At 45.2% G+C, this 21,100-nt stretch overlaps 1 protein-coding gene across 1 annotated transcript in view; it reads right to left on the bottom strand.

Moving 5' to 3' along the window:
* Positions 1-21,100, bottom strand: part of R3HCC1L (R3H domain and coiled-coil containing 1 like) — a 438,719-nt gene that overhangs the window by 225,084 nt on the left and 192,535 nt on the right. The window contains exon 4 of the mRNA XM_044076916.1: positions 17,467-17,562. Coding sequence (XP_043932851.1) covers positions 17,467-17,562 — 96 coding nt within the window. The remainder of the gene's footprint in view (positions 1-17,466; positions 17,563-21,100) is intronic.

The raw sequence follows: 21,100 nt of genomic DNA, 5'->3' as shown, positions 1-21,100 counted from the left end.
ATTTGTGCAGCAGCTACATGGGCTTCATCTCATACATTTATTTCTCACTATAAGTTGGATCTTGCATCCAGGGGTAGAGCATCCTTTGGCTCAGCGCTCCGGAATATCCTTCCATGATGGCCCAAGATTCAGGTAGCTGGGGACTCTGTCCACAGGTTGCAGACAATGAATATCCTACTTCAGATTTAGAAGTTATGTACTCACCATAACGCTCCATCTGAGTAGGTGTATTCATTTGTCTGCACCTCCTATCCCCCTGGCCTATCAGTTTCCTGCATATTCTATGTTACCCTTTTTAGGGTATTGTTGCTTTGGCAAACTCGATCTGAGGTCATGAGGGTAGAGCAGGGCATTATGGGTGAGGGGAGGAGCTGAGAGCTTGGATCCATAGCTGGAAAACCATGCCGGTTCGGATCCGATATCGGATCCATAACCCACAGGTTGCAGACAAATGAATACACCTACTCAGATGGAACGTTATGGTGAGTACATAACTTCTAATTAAGCAAAGTTTCGGCGAAACCGAAAACTGATCAAAATACAGCTGAATCTATCTCTACAACTGAGGTCCCTGCTAACACTCTTGAATCGGCCTCAGAAATTTTACCCACTACGGTGCTTACCACTGACTTATCAGACACCATTCCCTTGGATGTCTCTACCCCAGGGCGGCGTCCTCCCTGTCCTCCTCTGCCACGGAAGGACTGGTTGTCCGGAGCAGGCTGGGACTGCTGCGACTTCCGGAACCACATCTTCTTCTGACCCTTTTGGTTCCTAGAATAGGGCCTCTGGGGTGCAGAGAAGCGATTCGACGGCAGACAGCGCCTTCCCTTTCGCTCTGGGTCAGCGTCTCGCGACGGTCTTGCCAAACAGAGCAGAACCATCAAAGGCGTTCGCAAATGACGCTTTGAAGGGCTCAGAAAAATCGGAGCCAGGCCTGACGCCTAGTGACCAGTCCTGTCCGCAGCTCTGCATGGGAGAGCCCGTATAGAAGTATTTGTAACTGACCTAAGAGTGAGTGCAGAACTCTGTCCTCCTCCGAAATGGACTCAGGGGATGCAGCGTATTCCTTAATAAGATCTCTGCATCCTAATGACATGTGCCAAATAGTTCAGAAAGGTCGCCGAACTGAACATCCGCTTCCCAAGCGGTCCATCATCCGAGACTCCTTGCTCGGTGGGTGGACTGAGGACTCTCCTGAGCCAGTTCCCTCTTTGTGGCCGCCATCAACATGGCATCTACAGGCCGCCCCTTACTCCAATGGGTCCTCTCAGACGGCCGGCTAACGATTTTTTCAGGTCTTTTGGGAATTGGTCCACCAGGGGCGGCGGGGACACCCAAGAGGTAGACGGGCCCGTTTGAATGCCTCCAAGAACACGGACTCGTCGAGGAAGACTTGAGGGCAGACCACCCCCTGATACGGAGATTTCCATGATGTCTCAGACATCCTCGGGGTGACCGTCTTCCTCCAAGTCCGTGTCTTCAGTGAGAGACTCAGGAGTCAATGTGCCTCCGAGCCTCCTCTGGGGGCTGTCAGAGGAGTCCTCGGCAAGCAATTTGCTCCACAGGAGCAACCAGGGGCCGGATGGTGGAAGCCTGGCCCAGTGCAGGCAAGTGCCGGGGTCGGAGACCCTCAACAGAGCCCTCTCCACTACATCAAAAGCGAAGCGACCAAAGGATCCGATCCGAAGAGGATCGAGCCGCGCGCCCGACACAGACGGCGAAGGAGCACTAATCCCCGGATCGGCTCGGATCCAGGCTCCGAGATCGGGTCCGGGCATGGTCGGATCCGAGTACTAGTACCATCGGATCCGACCTCGCTGCTCGGCTCCAGCTGCTCGAACCCGAAGCGGGTCGGAGAAGGAGCAATAGGCTTGAAAAGGTGTTGAGCTCCCGAGGGGGGGGCAAACACTCCATCTGCATCTGGGCCTGGATGAACCTTGGCATCATCGGTCCAGATCAGCATCCGAGCTATGGGTAGATACCGGCGGCCCTACCGGTGAGCCTGGAATGCCTCCTCGATAGCTCCTCCTCAGGACCCGTGAGAAGCACACAGGTGACCGGGCGAAGGAGGAGACCGCGAAGCCCGCTTGGCGAAACAGAGGTCTCGGCCCGCCAGGTGCTTCTCCTCGGTCCTTCTTAGATGCATCCCTCTCCTGTCCTGAAGCGGGAGTTTGAGTCCCAGGAGCAGGAGGGGTGCAACAGGGGAACAGCTGCAGCCGCAGGGAGTCTCAGGAGGAAGGCGGGGTGGGAGCCGAGGTAAAAGACCCGCCAGGACCAGCTTGGACCTCCGCCTCCTCAGGTCTGCCTGAGGTTGAACCCTGCACAAATGGAACAGCCAGATGTGAGGTGTTCAACCCCAAGACAACACACCGAGTGTGGCCATCAGCGGAGAGCTTATGGCCACACTCGGAGCATTTAGAGAAAAATGACTTAGGCTGGTCAGCCATAGTCAAAATTAACCAAAAAGTTACAGAAGTAACTTAAAACTATAACAAGCACACAGGCCTCACACACACACTCTACGCGTACCAATGAGGGAGAGGAAAAATATACTACTGAAAATAAATTTAAACTAAAAACAGTCAATACACAAAGGGAACCTACAACTTTCACACAAAAAGGTTTAAAGAAAGCAAAAAAATTTCAATTTTGTACAAGAAAATACCACTTAGCTGAGAGCTATAGAAACCACATCCAGTTACCAGCGCGGCAAACAAGATCTGAGGTCATGAGGGTAGAGCAGGGCATTATGGGTGAGGGGAGGAGCTGAGAGCTTGGATCCATAGCTGGAAACTATGCCGGTTCGGATCCGATATCGGATCCATAACCCCACAGGTTGCAGACAAATGAATATCCTACTTCAGATCTTAGCTTTTACTTGATCTGGCAAGTTTTGTTCCTTTAACCAAGCATGCCTTCTAATGACTGTACCAGAGGCTGCAGCCCTACAAGAAGCCTCCCAGGCATCAAATCCACAGTGTAAACCATGTTTCCCAACTTGTTCAGTGGCATGCATTAAGTCATGTAATTCCTTATCATCTGCACAAGGAGAAATGGAAGTAAGCTTTTGTTTCAAAACAGACAGAAGAAATTGCTGGTATTTCAGCATATGAAATTGACAGTTTAAAGCCCTAATAGATAAAGTAGCAGAAGTGTATACTTTTTTGCCCCATCTTTCTAAAGATCTGGAGTCCTTCTCAGTGGGAATGGGATTTTTAGCAGTAGCGGCCTTAACCCCCTTAGGACCTTGAGAAATGGTTTCAGGATCAGCAGTAAGATTCTTGTACAAAAACTGGTGGGAATCAGGAACCCTATAATATCTGTCTGGTTTAGCAGGAGCTGGAGGAAAAGAGTCCGGAGTTAAGTTAGCCTCCGAAAAAGCATCATCCACAATATCCAAAATAGGAGGGATAGCCAGGGGTCTATGTTGGAGAAGAAGAAGAAGAAAATCCCCAAGTCTTTTCTTAGATTCCAAGTACTCCTGTCCTTCCCAGTGTAAATGTTCCCTCATTTCATGCAAAGTTTCCCCAAAAGAGAAATCCTCAGGGGGAGAAGCTGAAGGAAAGGATTCCTCAGCATCAGAATCCTCATAAGGAGGGAAAGAATATTCCTGGTCAGAAGAAGAAACTGAAGAAACAGAAGCCTGATCAGAGGAGTCATAATACACTTCCTGCCTTGGCCTTTTATCTGGAGGGGGATGTGAACCCCTAATCATAGTAAGCAAGTCCTCCGCCATCTTAAGTAACTGTTTCTGAGACTTGGGTGCCAGATCAGAAGAGGCCTGAGCTGTAGTCTTTGATTCTGAAGGAGTCTTTGCCTTTGTCTTTGGCTTTGCCTTTATTAGAAGCTGAGTAGGCCTGAAAACCCCTTCGGAAGCCGGTACCTACACAGGAGCATTGTCCGAAGGTCCTGCAACAGAAATATTCAAAGGTCTAGTTGGCTCCTCGTGGGAGTCCATTTCGGCCATCGGTTCCAAAATGGCCGACGACAGGGGCTGCAAAAGCACCTCACTGACGACGGCCGAACCTGAAGCTGGCTCTGCTTGTACAATATCGTCCGATTTGGACCTTGGAGGCCTGTCTTTATCCTTGCGTCATTTGTGAACTCCGGTAGCCGGAACCAAATCCGACGACATTTTGTAATTAAAGCGCCTACCGAAGTAATGAAATGCAAAATCGTACCTTCGTTTAATCGTACGTTGATTAAATCTAGCACAAAACCGACAACTAGCTACGTCGTGGTCAGGGCCTAAGCAAGGAATACAGTAAGAATGAAAATCCTTATGAGGTATTTGCTTCCCACATGAAATACAATTATTAACTTTTTCTGACATCGGACTGGAGCAAGAAAAAAGTTTCCCCAACGGGGTACTTAGCTTTGAGTAGGAGAAGAAAGTCTTCAGACTGAAGTACATTTAGCAAAAATTGTCAGGAGTCAGCCGACCGGCAAATGCAAACTGCTATCACCGCACGGCAAGAAAGACTGGAGAACATGGCGTCGGCTGTCAGCTTTATACTCCTGGCGCTCTGACGTCAGGGAGCATGGCTGAACAGCCGACGCCGGACCCAGACTTTGGGATTCTGGCCGACCGAGGACTGCCTGCCGGCAGGGGAGAACCCTACAGTCATGACTGCAACAGTGAAACACGATGAACATCTGTGGTGTTGTCTGTCTTTACCAATAGTTGTCCTGGAAGAATGCGGTCTTTGAAGGCTGTCAGGGAATTCTGTACAGCTAACATTTCTTTTTGATTGATATACAAGTGCATCTGTCTCGGGTTCCATTTGCCCTGAATGTACTGCCCTGCCAAGTGAGCCCCCATGCATAGTTTGATGCGTCTGTTGTTAGGGTTTGGGCAGCAGGGGGTAGAGTGACAGGGTGCCCCTTGTTGTGGTAGCAGGTCTTTGCTCACCAAAGGAACTCTGTCTTTATTACAAAGAATGATAGCGATCATTGATTCCAGGTCCTGAGAATGTTGACACCATAGGCTTTTTAGATACCATTGTAGTTTCCTCATATGCAATCTTGCATATGGAATAAGTAGAATGCAAGAGGCCATGAACCCCAGGGCTTGCAGAATTTCCCTTGCAGATAGCTGGGGTTTTGTGGCCAAAAGTTTGAAGTAGGTTATCAAATAAACTTGTTTCTCCGGAGTGAGGAAACACATCTGGGAAGCTGTGTTCAAGCTTGCTCCCAGGAATACAATCTGTTGGCAGGGTACTAGGTGAGATTTCATTTTGTTTATGGTGTACCCCAGTGAGGTCAGAAGTTTCTTTACGAATGCCAGATGTTGTAATAGCAAGTCCTGGCTTTCTGCCTGAATCAAACAATCGTCCAAGTATGGGTATACTTGAATATTTCTCTGCCTGCAAAATGCAATGGCTGGAGCTAGACACTTTGTGAATACCCTGGGTGCAGTAGATAAGCCAAAGGGAAGTGGAGAGAACTGATAGTGCATGGAGCCTGCCAGGAATCGTAGGTATTTCCTGCAAGATTCCCTTATTGGAATGTGCAGGTAAGCTTCCTTTAAGTTTAAAGTTGCCAGCCAGGCATCTTTGCCTAGCATAGGAAGAAGCCATTGAAGGGTTAGCATTTTGAATTTTGGAATTACCAGAAATGCATTTAGAATAGAGAGGTCCAGAATAGGATGCCAGGAGCTGTCTTTTCTGGGTACCAGGAAAAGTAATGAATAAAAACCTTGTCCCCTTTGTTCTGCTGGGACAGGCTGAACAGCCCTGATACTTAGAAGAGAGAGAACCTGCTGCTGGGCCTCCGCCCACTGGTTTGAGGGTAGGTCTGGCCAACCGTATGGGGTTAGTAGTGTGTGGAAGTGGAATCTGTATCCTTGGGAAACTATGTTCAAAAAGTACAGTTGTGTACACTTACCATAAATGTAGATGTTCGAGTGTATTCACTGTTGCTGTCATTACATCTGGGTAATCTGCTGGCAGGTTGCCCTCAGTCGGCCTGATTAACAAAGACTTGGGTCCTGCGTTGGTTGCTGTCCCTTCTTCCATGACGTCAGGTCATCATGGGTATAAAAAATGCATCCGACGCCATTACATCAGTTTTTCTTGCCCCAGATGTCAGGTGCCCCCCTAATGGGTAGCCAATAAAATTAAAAACACAAAAATATACCTCCAACCAAAAGCAAATACACCAAAAAGGCTTTTAAGCATAGTAAAAGAAAGTAGAGGAATAGCTAGAGAAAAGTAGGGGGCTGGAGGAAGGGTAACCAGGACTGCAACAGTGAATACACTCGAACATCTACATTTATGGTAAGTGTACACAACTGTACTATGTTCTTCGTGCTTCACTGTTGCAGTCATTACATGTCGGTAGATTCCCAAAGCTAAGGTTGGGAGGAGAAATTTAAATAGAATTAGGACCAGCTATAAGGCCCTGCAAGACTTCAGTGGCAAAACCAGCTCTGGATTTAGAGAAAATTGGCAAATGATAATGCTTGGTGAAAGTATGCACAGAATTCCAGGTAGCAGCCTCTAGGATGTCCCTAGTAGGGACACCCCTGAGAAAGGCTGCAGAGGTAGATGCAGCCCTGGTTGATTGGGGTCTGATGCCCTGTGGGATAGGTTTTTCATGGTGCTTATAGCAGAAAAGAATGTAGTGGCCTATCCATTTTGAAATGGCTTGTTTTGAAATAGCTTTTCCCTCTATCCCTGCAGCAAATGCCACCAGCGGTTGTTCAGATTTCCTTTGAGGTTTAGTCCTGTCCAAGTAGAATCCAAGCTGTCTGTGCACATCTAAAGAGTGCAGTATCCGTTCCCCTTTGTTCTGTGGGTTAGGAAAGAAGGTAGGCAAATGAATGGACTGATTAAGAGCCACACTGGATATCACCTTGGGCATGAAGGAGGGATTGGTTCTGAGGGACACCCTGTCTGCATGAAAGATGATGAAAGGTTCCACTGCCATAAGGGCCTGTAATTCAGATACCCTTCTTGCAGACGTGGCTGCTAAAAGAAAAGCTGTTTTCCAGGAAAGAAATTTTAAATCTGCAGTAGCAGCTGGCTCGAAAGGAGGAAGAGTGAGTTTCTCCAAGACAAAGTTAAGGTCCCAAACTGGAGTTGGAGCTCCCCTTGGTGGCTTTAAATTTTTGGCCCCTCTGAGGAACTGCTTGAGCAGTGGGTAAGAGAAGAGGGGAAGCTCTGTGCTATAATGAGCTGAAACGGCTGAGGCATGAATTTTGGAGGAGGAAAAGGACAAGCCCTTATGAAGCATCTCAATCAAGTATTGTAGAATCTGAGATAAATTGGGCACTGCTGCTTTCATTCCTTGAGATTGGATCCAGGCACAAAATCTTTTCCATTTTGCAGCATAAGATTTTTTGGTACTGGGCCTCCTTGCCTATAAAATGATATCCATCACTGATTTACTGAGAGATGGTAAAGGAGAGATTAGGTAATTATCCAGGCTACTAGGTTCAGGGTTTACAGCTGAGGGTGTAGAATCTGGTTCTCCTGCTGAGACAAGAGGGAAGGAGTCTGAGGCAGGTGCCATGGAGCCAAGCATGACTCACTGCACACGAGTGGGTTCCAGTGTTGGCGAGGCCAGTCTGGTACAATTAAAATTGTCCTTGGCTTGTCCTGTTTGATCTTTAGTAGTACTTTGGAGAGCAGAGGCAGAAGAGGAAAGGCATAAACTGATTTTTTAAAGCTGAAGGATAGAACATCCACTTTCCAAGCTAGCTTGTGGGGAATCCTTGTGCAAAATTTGTCCAATTGATGGTTCTGGGGGGAGGCAAACAGGTCTATATCTGGGCTCCCCAATTCGCTTGTCAACATGTTGAAAATCCCTGGTTCCAGTTTCCACTCGTGTGGGTCCATGAGATTTCTGCTTAGTCCGTCTGCCAGTGTATTTAGTTTTCCTGGCAGAATCTGAGCTTGTAGATTCACTTGGTAGCTCAAGGCTGTGTTCCACAATGCCATGGCTAGTCTGCAGAGGGGGTAAGAATGTGTACCACCCTGCTTGTTTATGTACCACATCACAGTGCTGTTGTCCGTCTTTACCATTAGCTGTCCTGGAAGAATGTGGTCCTTGAAGGCTGTCAGTGCATTCTGTACAGCTAACATTTCCTTTTGATTTATGTGCAGGTGCATTTGACTTGGGTACCATTTGCCCTGAATGCACTTCCCTGCCAGGTGAGCCCCTCCATGCATAGTCTGATGCATCTGTTGTTAAAATTTGGGCGACGGGGGTAGTGTGAATGGTAGTCCCCTGTTTTGGTGGCAGGCCTCTGCCCACCAAAGGAACTCTAGGCATAGGCAAGGTATGATAGGAATCCCTGCTTCTAGGATCCTGTGAATGTTGACACCATAGGCTTTTGAGATACCATTGTAGTTTCCTCATATGCAGCCTTGCATATGGAATTAGAAGAATGCAGGAGGCCATGAACCCCAAGGCTTGCAGTATTTGCCTTGCAGACAGCTAGGTTTTTGTGGCCACTTGTTTGAAGTAAGTTGTCAAATGAATCCGTTTCTCTGGCGTGAGGAAAGCCATCTGGGAAGTTGTGTTCAAACTTGTTCCCAGGAATATCATTTGTTGACAGGGTACCAGGTGTGATTTACTTTCGTTTATGGTGTACCCCAGACAAGTCAGTACCCTTTGAACAAAGGCCAGATGATTCAGATGTATGTCCTGGCTTTCTGCATGAACTAGACAATTGTCCAGGTATGGGTATATTTGAATATTTCCTTGCCTGCAAAATGCAATGACTGGAGCTAGGCACTTTGTGAATACCCTGGGCGCAGTAGATAAGCCAAAGGGCAGTGCAGAGAACTAATAGTGCATGTAGCCTGCTTTGAAGCGTAGGTATCTTCTGCAAGACTCCCTGATAGGGATGTGCAGGTATGCTTCTTTTAAGTCTAGTGTTGCCAACCATGCATCTTTGCCTAGCATAGGAAGCAGCTGGTGAAGTCAGCATTTTGAATTTTGGAATCACCAAAAAGGTGTTTGGAGTAGAAAGGTGCAGGACAGGATGCCATGTATTGCCTTTTCTGGGTACCAGGAAAAGTCTCGAATAGAAACCTTGTCCCTTTTCCTCTTCTGGTACCAACTGAATAGCCTCCATGTTTAAGAGAGACAGTACTTGATTTTGGGCCTCTGCCCACTGCTTTGGGGGTAGATCTGACCACCCGCTTGGAGTTGGTAACGTGTGGAAGTGAAATCTGTATCCTTGGAACACTATATTTAAAACCCATTTGTCCTGGGTAATGAGTTCCCAGTTTTTGGCCTGAAGACCAATCTTTCCGTCTAAAGGAGCATTCAGCTGGGAAGTGCTTGGAAGTTTTAAAAGCAAGTCATTGAGACAGTTTTCCATAGGGGAAGGGCTTACTTCTCCCAGATTTGGGTGCGGAAACCCCCCACTGCTTAGTCTTGTGTGTCCCTTGGGACTGAAACCTGAGGTTTCTGCTGTGTCTGGGTTTGGCTTGAGAAGACCTGGAAGAGGCCAGAAAGGACCAATTCTTAGAGGGCCAGTACCTACTAAATCTAGGAGGCGGAACTTGGAAGAAATCTAACAGTTTGCATAGATTTAGCTTTATCTTCCATCTTTTTAAGAACTTCCTCAGCCTTTTTGCCAAACAGGCGGTCCTGATTTAAGGGAGCATCCAACAATTTAGCTTTGACATGATCGGCAAAGATTGCTCCTCAAGCCAAGCATGCCTTCTGAACACAGACCCAGTAACAGCAGCCCTGCAAGAGGTCTCTAATGAATCAAATCCACATTGTAAAGTATGTTTTCCAACCTGTTCAGCAGAATGCATTAAATCCTGTAATTCTTTATTTTCAGCACAGTCAGGAATCAACATCATTTTCAGTTTAAGCACTCCAATAACATGTTGTTGATACTTTAACATATGAAACTGGCAGTTTAAAGCCATAATGGCCAAGGTTGCAGAAGTGTAAACCTTCTTACCCCATCTATCCAGCGCCCTGGAGTCTCCATCAGAGGGGGTAGGATTTTTAGCAGTAGAAGCCTTAATGCCCTTGGGTCCCTGTGAAACAGTCTCTAAATCCACAATAGGATTTTTAAAAAGGAACTTGTGTGAATCAGGAACCCTGTAATATCTGTCAGGTTTTCTGGGAACAGGAGGCAAAGAATCAGGAGCCAAACTAGATTCTGAAAAGGTATCAACAACGTCTAGTACAGGAGGTATAGCTAAAGGCCTATGCTGAGGCAGGAGTAAGAAATCCCTAAGGCTTATAGTGCCTGCATATTTCAACTGTTTCTTACTGAAATTGGTACACCTTGTTTGCTGTAGCATAGACTAGATCCAGGCCTGCTGAATCTAGCTCTGTTTGTATGCGTGTTGTTTGTTTGCTTATTTCCCTGAAACGCTAATACCACCTAAAACGCGGCTTTTCAGCGCTTCTGTGGATCCCTAGTGATATCTGCATTGCTTACTGTACTCATTTCCTTGTTTCACTTAAAAGAAAGTTACTGTTTGTCGTTTTTGCATTTAAGTTACCTGTAACACATTGCATTTAAGTTACCTGGCACTTGCTCACTAAAGGCACTTGCTCACTAAAGCAATTATATAAGTCAGCACTAAAACATTAAAAGCACTACACTCTCACAAAGTCCTCTTGAGTACCTTGTTCCCCACTGGCCCTTTTTTTTCAATTATAAAGGAATTCCCAAGACTATTCTAGCATGTCCAAAGGTCAGTTGTCAATCTTCTCTCCGGTCCAGCTGGTGAATCTGGGAATCTTGAGGCAATGTTACAACTGCCTCATGTACACAGACAACCCTCTCCTCCTTCCAATAAATTCCAACACGTGAGAGATGCATCCATATAGCCAAACTGGAGGCTAAGCTCTCTCAACTCAGTACTGGCGTAACCAGTCAGGAGGAGAAGGAAACCACACTCAGTACAATTCCAGTCTCACATAGACCTACCACGACAGCACACCAAACACATAAACACACAAAAACATACTCGGAGGCTCTAAATAAAAATCTGCCTAAGCAGCAGAGACCTCCAAAGCAGACACCCAAGCAACCGCTACCCCAAAACAAAACACGTGCAACACATAGCTCACAAAGCCAGTGTGCCAAACAGTCACAGCCCTTAAGGCTAAACAACACACCTGATACACTTGTAATAGGTGACTCTATCATCAGGCACACTGACGTCCCGCTCACCAGGCTGAACAAGGAGAAGGTAACGGTGAGCTGCCTGTCGGGCGCTAGGATCCGCCACATAACACAAGCACTTAGGTCACTCCAAGTACAAATATGACTCAGTCATTGTCCATGCTGGTGTAAATGACCTGAGACGTACCTCCCTGGACTACATGAAGAGAGACAGAGGAGCTCTCTGAGCATGTGGCCCAGGCCGGTATGACCCTGACCTTGAGTAGCATCTTACCCTCACCAAGAATGATGCCACAATATGAAGACAAGATGATCAATTTCAACAATTGGCTTAATTATTGGTGTCATTCAAAGGAGATCCAATGCCTGTCAGCCTGGGATGACATGCTCGACAAGCCACGATGCTTCGCTAGGGACGGCTTGCACCTGTCACCCCTGGGCTTTCGGATATTGGCAAAGGCTCTTGCTACCCCCATAGTGCCTTTTTTAGGCAAGGCTCAAAAGACAAACCCACCTCCATAGGTATCACAAGGGATAAGAAACTAAGAGTAATGCTACTCAACGCCAGAAGTCTAAACCTCAAGATGCACGACTGAAACTCTCCTTAGCATGGAGAAAATCGATATCTGTGCAGTAACAGAAACCTGGTTCAAGGCTCCCGAGAGCACCCCAGCACTACCAGGTTATACCTCATACCATGCTTTTCGACCCCAAAACTTGAACCGACCCACAAAAGGAGGGGGAGTATCAATATTCACAAAGATACCCACACCTCCAGGTTGGTGGCACAGCACGAAGCATCAGAGACTATCCATGTGCAACTAACAGTGGGTAAAACTGCCTTCCAGTTTATAGCCTGCTACAGACCACCCTCCCTAACCCAGGAACCCCACTCGGCCTTCATGAGAACACTGGAAAATATGAAGGTCTCTCCAAACACCATTATATTGGGCGACTTCAACTACCCAAACATAGACTGGGAGCATTACTCTAGCTCCAACACCCTAGCCCACAGATTCCTAGAATTTATAAACTCAAATGCTATGGAACAACTTGTTACCACTTCCACAAGAGGGGAAAACATACTGGACCCGATCATCACCAATATGGGGACTCTATGTTCCAGACCAGAAGTGTATCCCTCACTGGTAAGATCAGACCATAAACTAATCTCACTGGATGCTCACATCCCGACACCACCCACTGCCCAGAAAACCACAGTGAAAAACTTCTCTAAAGCAAATTTCACACTCTTCAAAACTGAGGTGGAATCCTTCAAAGCCCCCGGGCCTGTGGAAAATACGGCCCAGACTGCAGAATCCTTTATAAACGCATTCTATGAACACCTTCAGGAATGCATGGATCATGCGATCCCAAATAAAACCAAGACCCAATCCTCCAAAGGCAGACGTCCTGTCTGGTGGACCCCAGCCATAAACAAACTATACAATAGAAGGAGGAAGCTACTAAATGATAGAGCAAAATTCCAAAAAGGGAAGGCATCTCTGATCAGTATTAGCAAAAAACTATGGGCACTCATAAAATCGTCTAAGGCCAGCTTCGAGAGAAAAATTGCACAGGACACTAAGGATAATCACAAGGCTTTCTTTAGTTATGTTAGGAACCTGGGTGGTAATTCCCAGATATGCTCACAATTAGTCCAAAATGACAAAAAATACACCGAACCCACAGACATTGCCAACATCCTAGCTGACAGGTTCAGCGCAAACTCCCCCCCCCCTCCCCACCAAAAGGGCAAATATCTATTCCAGCAGAGTGCTGCCCCCCTGACATCTCGGATGCTCAGGTAAGAGCCGCCCTCTCCAAAGCAAAAAACACAGCATCAATGGGACCAGACGGTGTCCCGGGCTGCGTCCTACATGAACTCAAAGAAGAGCTAAACCCAAACATAAAAATACTGTTCAATCAAAGCTTTACTACAGGATATGTACCCAAAGAGTGGCGTACAGCAACTGTGGTCCCTCTCCACAAAGGTGGTGCCTCAACGGATCCTGGAAACTATCGCCCCATAAGCCTGACTAGCTTGGTCTGTAAAGCTATGGAAAGGATAATCATGGACCTCATAAATAAAGATATTGGGGACCTACAGACACTGGATCCTACCCAGTTCGGCTTTGTTAAGGGCAGATCCTGCCTCTTAAACCTGGTTGATTTCTTTGAAACAGTCACCAAGGCCATTGACGAGGGGAAGGTGGTCCACACAGCCTACCTGGACCTCGCAAAAGCCTTCGATACAATACCCCACTCGGGCATTATAGATAAGCTCACCAGCTTAAATATAAACCCCTATGTCACTAGATGGGTTGCAAACTGGCTCAAGGACAGAACCCACATGGTTAGAATTGCTGGAGCCATGTCAGACTCCAAACCAGTTACAAGTGTCGTCCCACAAGGCTCAGTCCTGGGACCTCTCTTGTTCAGTATATATTTCTCGGAGGTACAGGCCAACACGGAAGGACTGTGGCTGACCAAGTTCGCAGATGACTGCAAACTGGGCGCCATAATCGACTCTCCAGCCGACACAAGCATCCTCCAAAAGGGCCTCATAGAAACAGACAACTGGTGCCAGAGCCATGGCCTCAAGCTAAACGCCAAAAAGTGTATAGTCATCCCCTTTGGCAAAAACAAAGTGCCCACAAATTACCACATAGGTGGTAATCCATTAAGTACAGAAGAAGTAATTAGGGACCTGGGGACCCAAGTTGATAGCAATCTCTCATTTGACAACCACGTGGCCAAAGTGGTTAGAAAACATTTTATATAGCCCACCTAATCATGAAGGGATTCACATCTAGATCAGGGGAGGTCATCATGCCTCTTTACTCATTCCTCATCAGGCCCATAATTGAGTACAATGCCCCTTTTGGGATGTACCTTACCAGACACCTGCAGCAACTGGAAAGACCCCAAAAGTACCTCACCAAGAGGATCAAAGGGCTCAAACAGATGCCATATGCTGCCCAGTTAAAGAAACTCCAGCTCTACTCAGTGGCATACGGCCTGTTCAGAGGCGATCTGTGCCTGACGTATAAAGCCATGTCCAACCCGGAATTAATGGACATGCTGCACCTCAGAAAATCCAAATCCTATCGAGCTACACGCTTGAGAGACTTGAACCTCAGCACTGAAATAAATAGGACATGCTGGAGGGACAGATTCATAACCCAGAGGCTCCCTTCACTCTGGAATAAAATTCCAGTCCAGGTTAGGCCGAGTCCTTCATTGACTCTCTTCAAGAGGAATCTTGATGAGTGGATGGGAGATCGTAGGTTTACCCCGGGTATCACTTCTGTGTCACTGTTAGACAGAGGCACAGTATACTAACCTCAAAAAAGGGCATAGCAAAATTAATTTAAAATGGGTGGCGAAAGCCAAACACATTCTGGCTAGGCTTATAAATGCCCTAGGGCAGATAGCCTAGTATGAACCTATGAACCTAAGCCTCTTCTTTGAATCAAAAAAATCCTGGCTTTCCCAGTGGAAATGTTCCCGTAGAGTATGTAAGGTCTTACCAAAAGAAAAATCCTCTTGAGGGGAAGCAGAGGGAATAGTGTCCTCTGCATCAGAATCCTCATAGGTAGATAAGGGCAAATCCAGATCATCAGAAGAATCAGAAAAATCAGAATCCTGGTCAGAAGATTCATAAACAACTTCAGTCCTAGGTCTCTTAGAAAGGGGAGGTTGGCTTCCCCTGATTAGAGTTATAGGATCTTCAGCCATTCTTATCATTTGTTTTTAGGCACAGAGGCCTGAGCATGCGGCCTGGGCGTCGGTTTCTTGGGTATGGTTCGAGATGTTGGCCTAAATGAAGAAGGAGGCATCTGTTTAATACGCAAGTCCATAGGCCTGACTACACCCTCAGAAGCCAGTACCTGCACAGCGGCTCCAGACCCATCCAAGGTAGAGACATTCGCAGGTTCCACAGATGATGCATCTCACGGCATACCAGACTCCGAATGGGTCTCAGTAGAGGCCTGCGAGTCAGAAGTAGTGGGTATCAGGGGCTGCGAAAGCACCTCACTGAGTACCAGCGAGCTGGCGACTAGCTTAGGGGAAGCGTCTTTGGCAGCTTTGGACCTCGGTGGCCTGTCTCCGTCTTTATCTTTGCATTTTTTCAGAATCCCTGTAGTCGGATGGCTAACAGACGACATTTCTGGATAATTAAACCGAGAACCAAAATATTTAGAGGTGAAGATATACCGACGATGGATAGTGCGCTGATTAAACAAAGCACAAAACCGACAGCAAGGTACGTCGTGGTCAGGGCCTAGGCAAGGAATACAGTACGAATTAAAATCTTTGTGAGGTATTTGCTTCCCACAAGTAATGCAATTATTAACTTTTACTGACATCGGTAAGGAGCAAGAAAAAGTTTCCCCAACGGGGTACTTGGCTTTAGTTGAAGACTTTGGTTCTGAAACTCGAAAACGAAGATTTCAGGAGTCGGCCGACAAGCACTTATGAACTGCTTCTGCTTCAGGCGCCACACGGCAAGAAAGACTAATGTAATGGCATCAGCTGCATGTTTTATACTCCTGACGACCTGACGTCATGGAAGAAGGGACAGCAATAGACGCAGGACCCAAGACTTTGCTAATCAGGCCGACTGAGGGCAACCTGCCAGCAGATTACCCCAAATGTAATGATTGCAACAGTGAAACACGAAGAACATCTAACTTACTGCCGTCCTTACTTCAGGCAGCCTCTTTTAAACATAGTTAACTGCAAATTAACTTTGTTAACGAATACAAATTTTGCCTAACTATGAAGGCGGAGAGTATTCTCACACACTGCTACACACCTTTCGAAGGTCTATTACTGCTTTTCCAATGCCAGTACGTTACAACTACAGAACATTTTATACAATACCTAGAGTCACCATGCCACTGTATATGTATACACATGTATATACACGCACAATTGCATTTAACTTTGCCTTTGTGGTCACAGTCATAACTGAATGGTTGATAGGGATTCACGATAACCATTACATGGACCCAGTTAATAAACGAGCAATATTAAAACAAATCATATTTGTACAATCTAGAAAATGGTTCTACCTGAATATGTCATGGATTAACATACGTTTTATTTTATCATACAAAAAATATCAAAGTGCTACGTGCATGACTTATCAGCATAGTGTTAGTTAGCTTCACTTGTCTATGGTGACTTAATGAAGAAAAACAGGTAATTGCCTTTATTTTTTTTTTTTAACAAATTATGTGTGCAAACCAGTGTTTTACAATTTCAAGAAAAGTTTAAGACATTCTACTAACTGAGGTTGTGAGACCACCGAACTGGCATATATTAGTCAGTGGCATGATGGGGGACAGCCCTCAATATGGAAGTACAAGGGGGCATTTTTGCTTTATTAACTGCTTTACAGTTTAGTGGTCTATTTGCAATGCATTACACAGGAGATACCTTTCTACAGCTAAAGTAAGACATCACATGTCATGGTGTGATGTGGTAAAGTATCCCCAACAGTATGCGCCAATAAGGCAAATGCTCACCCACAACTCTAGTTAACTGCAGCCTGTGATTTAATGTCAAAACAAATTTTTGGTACACTTTCTGATCTCCATGGCAGCAAGACTTGCTATTTGATGTAACCATATCAGGCTGGGGGTCTGCAAGTTCCCCTCTGTTGGGGACTGGGTCAGTTTCTACAGCAGGCTCTGAGGCGGTGGAGAAGAAATGATATCTTCCATAGCCACAAAGCATGACATATGATGCTACAGGACTTTACTATTGTGGGAACAAGTGTTCTGGTATATTGATAAGCAAGAAGGCATTAATGCCCTTGCTCGAAATATCTGTATGTATGTATGTAAGTAACCATGTCCTAACGACCCCAACCTTTAAGGTACATCTAATTAGGATGACATGCAACAGGCATTGTGAAGATGCTGCTCAACCTGCACAATGATTCTCCCTCATTTTTAGAGTACAGACACTCTGTCAGTGAACCCTTTAGAATTGACTCGTAACATCAGGAATGTCCCAGTATGCCGCCGAGAGATGCAAGACGCCCCATCATACCTCTCCCCACTTGTCACTAACTGAACCGTGTAGTCAGGGATTCATTCCTTTATACCATGGAGCCAAAAAAAAAAACAAAACCATTTTAGAAAATGCAGCATTCACCACCAGCAGACATATGCAGAATGACAGACTCTTGTTGTGATGCATATATTATAACACTGTTGCCATGTTGATAAACATCATACAAAATTAGGATGCAATACAACAGTTAGGATGCTCATCTGATGTTCAATTTAAATATTTCTTTAATTCCTTGTAACAGTGAACCTTAGCTGTCTTACCTGAGCACCTCCTGGCTTTGGCCTTTGCTGCCGCTGAAGCCTGAGATAAAGGTCGGACCTTAACCAATGGATTGGTACTAGATAGTGCATCCCGAGCTGTTAGGAAAGAGCAAAGCTGGTCTTACATAGTGAAATAAGAGAGGTTCAGTGGTATAGTAAGCTTTTACCTACGTCTCATCTCCCAGAAGTTTGAAAGACATAACATCCTGTGTATGAATTTCTGACCACCCATAGAAACCACCTACAGATTTCTTATAGCAGGAGGAGATGTGCACCACTCAACCAGGGATGATATGCATCTGTCATCACGTTACATTATTACAAAACAAAAAAGTAATTACTAGTAAGAAATATAATGTTAATGTCACACGATTTGCAGGCATCAAGTCAAACTTAAGATGACGTGTGTTATAACAGTTAAAGCTTATTGCAGACTTTACAATTTATTCACGTTACTTTTACTGCTAGTAACATCTTGGATGTTATAATAGTTAAAGCTTATTGCAGACTTTACGATTTATTCACGTTACTTTTGCTGCTAGTAACATCTTGGATGATTATCCAGCGTTACAGCTTATAGGCAGTTCTCTGGCATGGAAGTACTTATTTTTATTTTATTTAACATTTGTTGACCGGGAAAGTCCGACTAGGTTCCACAGAGCCTGTTTTCAGTGGAGGCCCGGGGAAAAATGCTCCAGAAGTATCCAAAGTACTCACTTTGTATAACGTCCAGTTGTTCAGTACTGCAGACGTGTCCAAACTGTCATCTATGGTTCTGTACAAACTAAGTCGTAGTACAGTGGGCAGGGGAGGGGGGGGTGCCCAAAATGTGCAGAAAGAGTGGAACTGTACTATTAAAGAACAAGTGCAGGCAGCACAGTCCCCTGCAATGGGGAGGGCTTTGCCCTTATAAAAAAATGTGTTTAATTTACTATGAAATTTTGGTTCAAAACATTGTTTTCTCAGAAACATTCACTCAGCAACTATGCAATCAGATATCCTCCAACCATGTGTACGGATCTGAATCTTGATTTAGGAACCTACTTTCTCTGCTTAATGGTCACAACTCCCAGAATTTTCTAGAGTATGAGAAATAAGTTTTGTTCATCTTCAATTAAATTACAATATCTGCAGGTAAGTAAATGACTTATGCGAACATACAGAAACAGGCAAAAAAAAGTCATTTTACTGAATTATAAATACTTAAATTTAGAAAATGTAAAAACGTTTCTACATGTAGAAGACATAAGCATGTAGTAGTGAATCTCAGTGTTCCTATTTCATTAATATCTGAACAGAAAATGAAAAAAAAAGTGTCGCCTAGAGGTAAATGAGGCCCAAAATAAAGAGAAACATTTTGATATCTTGTGCACTACTGGCCCTACTTCACTCAGATTTTCATTTAAACCAAACCTCGTGTGCTATGCCCTGCATGCATTTTGCAACAGCTGCTACTACTACAGAAATAATTTCAGTAGTACTTAAAAACTAATACTTAAGAGGATTTCATTTGTGTATTTCTGCATGGAAATGAAACTATAAACTATACATGAAAACTATGCTTAACCTCATTTTGGAATACCTTCCTTTACTTTCAGGTGCTTTCTATGAAGTCAAAACGGCTGAAGTGTAAACCATGATTTTACAATACTGCCCTCTAGTGATGACAGCTACAGTTACAGCGTGGTGAGAGTACACACATTTATAGAAGCCAGTCTTGAAACTCCAGTCTATAATTACCTTCTGGTATGTACAAGAGTTAACAGTAGAAGATGGGTCTATTATTTTACAGGTTCCAAAGTTCACAGGAGGTTACTAAATTACAGACCTGAGGATCATTTTAAGCCTAGCCTACTACATCCATTATATTTCAAGAGAAAAAGTCTAGTCAGTGCCTAAGATTATTGTTAGTAATGGCTGCACATGTCCAAGAGGGATGTGGAAGCTAGTCCCATTAAGAATTTGAGGTTTTCCATCCATTCATCCAGGCTCCTTTTGAATAGTCATAGAGGTGCTTTGCTTAACATGATTTGGTAGTCTATTCCAGAGAAGTGGCAAACTCTGCGAGATGAATTTGTCTCCTCAACATGTCCTACTTAATTCACAAGCCAGATTTAGGTCGCTGGAGTGGGTAATTCTAGTCCCATTTGACTTATGGATGTGCAGCAACTTCATCAGGCTGGGGTCAGAGATTGGTCTGTAAGCCAGGCACAAGTCTTTCCTAAGCAGCCTACACACTACTGAGTACAGTGGCGAAGACTTCTCTCTCTCTCTGTGTAAGGTATGTGCTGAAGACCCTGGATCATCTTAGTTAAAAATCACTGAGGTCTCTCCAGCTGCTGCAGGTGCCTGGTACGGTACATATCAAAGGAGGTGTTATACTCAATTATGGGCCTGATAATGGATGACTATAAGGGGATTACAACTTTTTTTGCTCTTGAGGCTATGCCTTTGTTAATCAAATGTACGATGTAGAATGCCTTTCTTACTACACTGGATACATGGTGGTCAAAGTTTAGGTCTTGTGTGCCCAAATCCCTCACTACAGCATTTGTACTTAAGGTATTGCTGTTTGTTTAGTAGGGACATTGCTTTTACCAAAGGAGATGATGGTGCATTTTTTACATTTAGTTTGAGTCCATGGCTTTGGCACCAGTCGTTGGTCTGTGCAAGCCTCTCTTGGAGTACACTGACATCATCTGGGGAGTCAATGATCTCGCCAAGTTTGCAGTCATCAGCAAACTTGGTCAGCCACAGCCCCTTTGTTTTGGCCTGAACTTCCGAGAAGTAAATACCAAATTAAAAGGAGGCCCAGTAATGACACTTGTGGAACCCTCACAGGTGACAGGTTTGCTGTTGAGGTGGAGTCACCCACTTTCATAGAAGGTGTAAGGTTAGTGAGCCAACTTGTGACCCACCTAACAACAAAGGGGTTGACATTTTTTTTAGGTGGGTGAGTTTGTCAATAATGCTTGAATGGGCGATTGTGTCAAAGGCCTTGGCCAAGTCCAGATATCCTGTGTGCACAGATTTGCCCTCATCTATGGTCCTGGTCACATTTTCAAAGAAGTCTACTAGCTTTAACAGGTATGATCGACCCATTACAAAGCCGAACTGGGTTGGCTCAAGGGTTTGGAGGTCACCTATATCTTTATTTATGTGGTCCACGATGATACGTTCCATGGCCTTTCAGATAAGGCTAATCAGGCTTATGGGTCTATCATTACCCAGATCTGTTGCTTAGCTACCCCTGTGAAGAGGATAACGGTTGTGGCTTTCCATTCAGCTGGAACAAATCCTGTATTCAGACTGCGGTTAAATAGGGTGCCTAAGAGGGTTGATAATTCCCATTTTACTTTGTTTAGAATGCAGCCTGGGATGCCATCAGGACCCACAGAGGCTGTGTTTTTTTGTCTTAGACAGAACTTTGATGACCTATTCTTTAGATATACAGAGCAGGGAAGCTCTTGACAGTACGGTTTGTGATACGTTTGGAGGTGATAAAGTCGATAAATTGTCCCTAGACCTGTCCACAAGTAGGTTAGTGATTTCTGCAGGATCAGTGTGTGTGACATCATTGTCACTAGTTCAGCACACATCTGGGTCCTACCTTTGAGGCAAAGGATGTAGGTGA

Source organism: Protopterus annectens, chromosome 7.part0, assembly GCF_019279795.1.
Source record: "Protopterus annectens isolate FY-2018-M chromosome 7.part0, PAN1.0, whole genome shotgun sequence".
In the NCBI taxonomy this organism is placed as follows: Eukaryota; Metazoa; Chordata; order Ceratodontiformes; family Protopteridae; genus Protopterus; species Protopterus annectens.
This window is presented reverse-complemented; position numbering and strand designations above follow the sequence as displayed.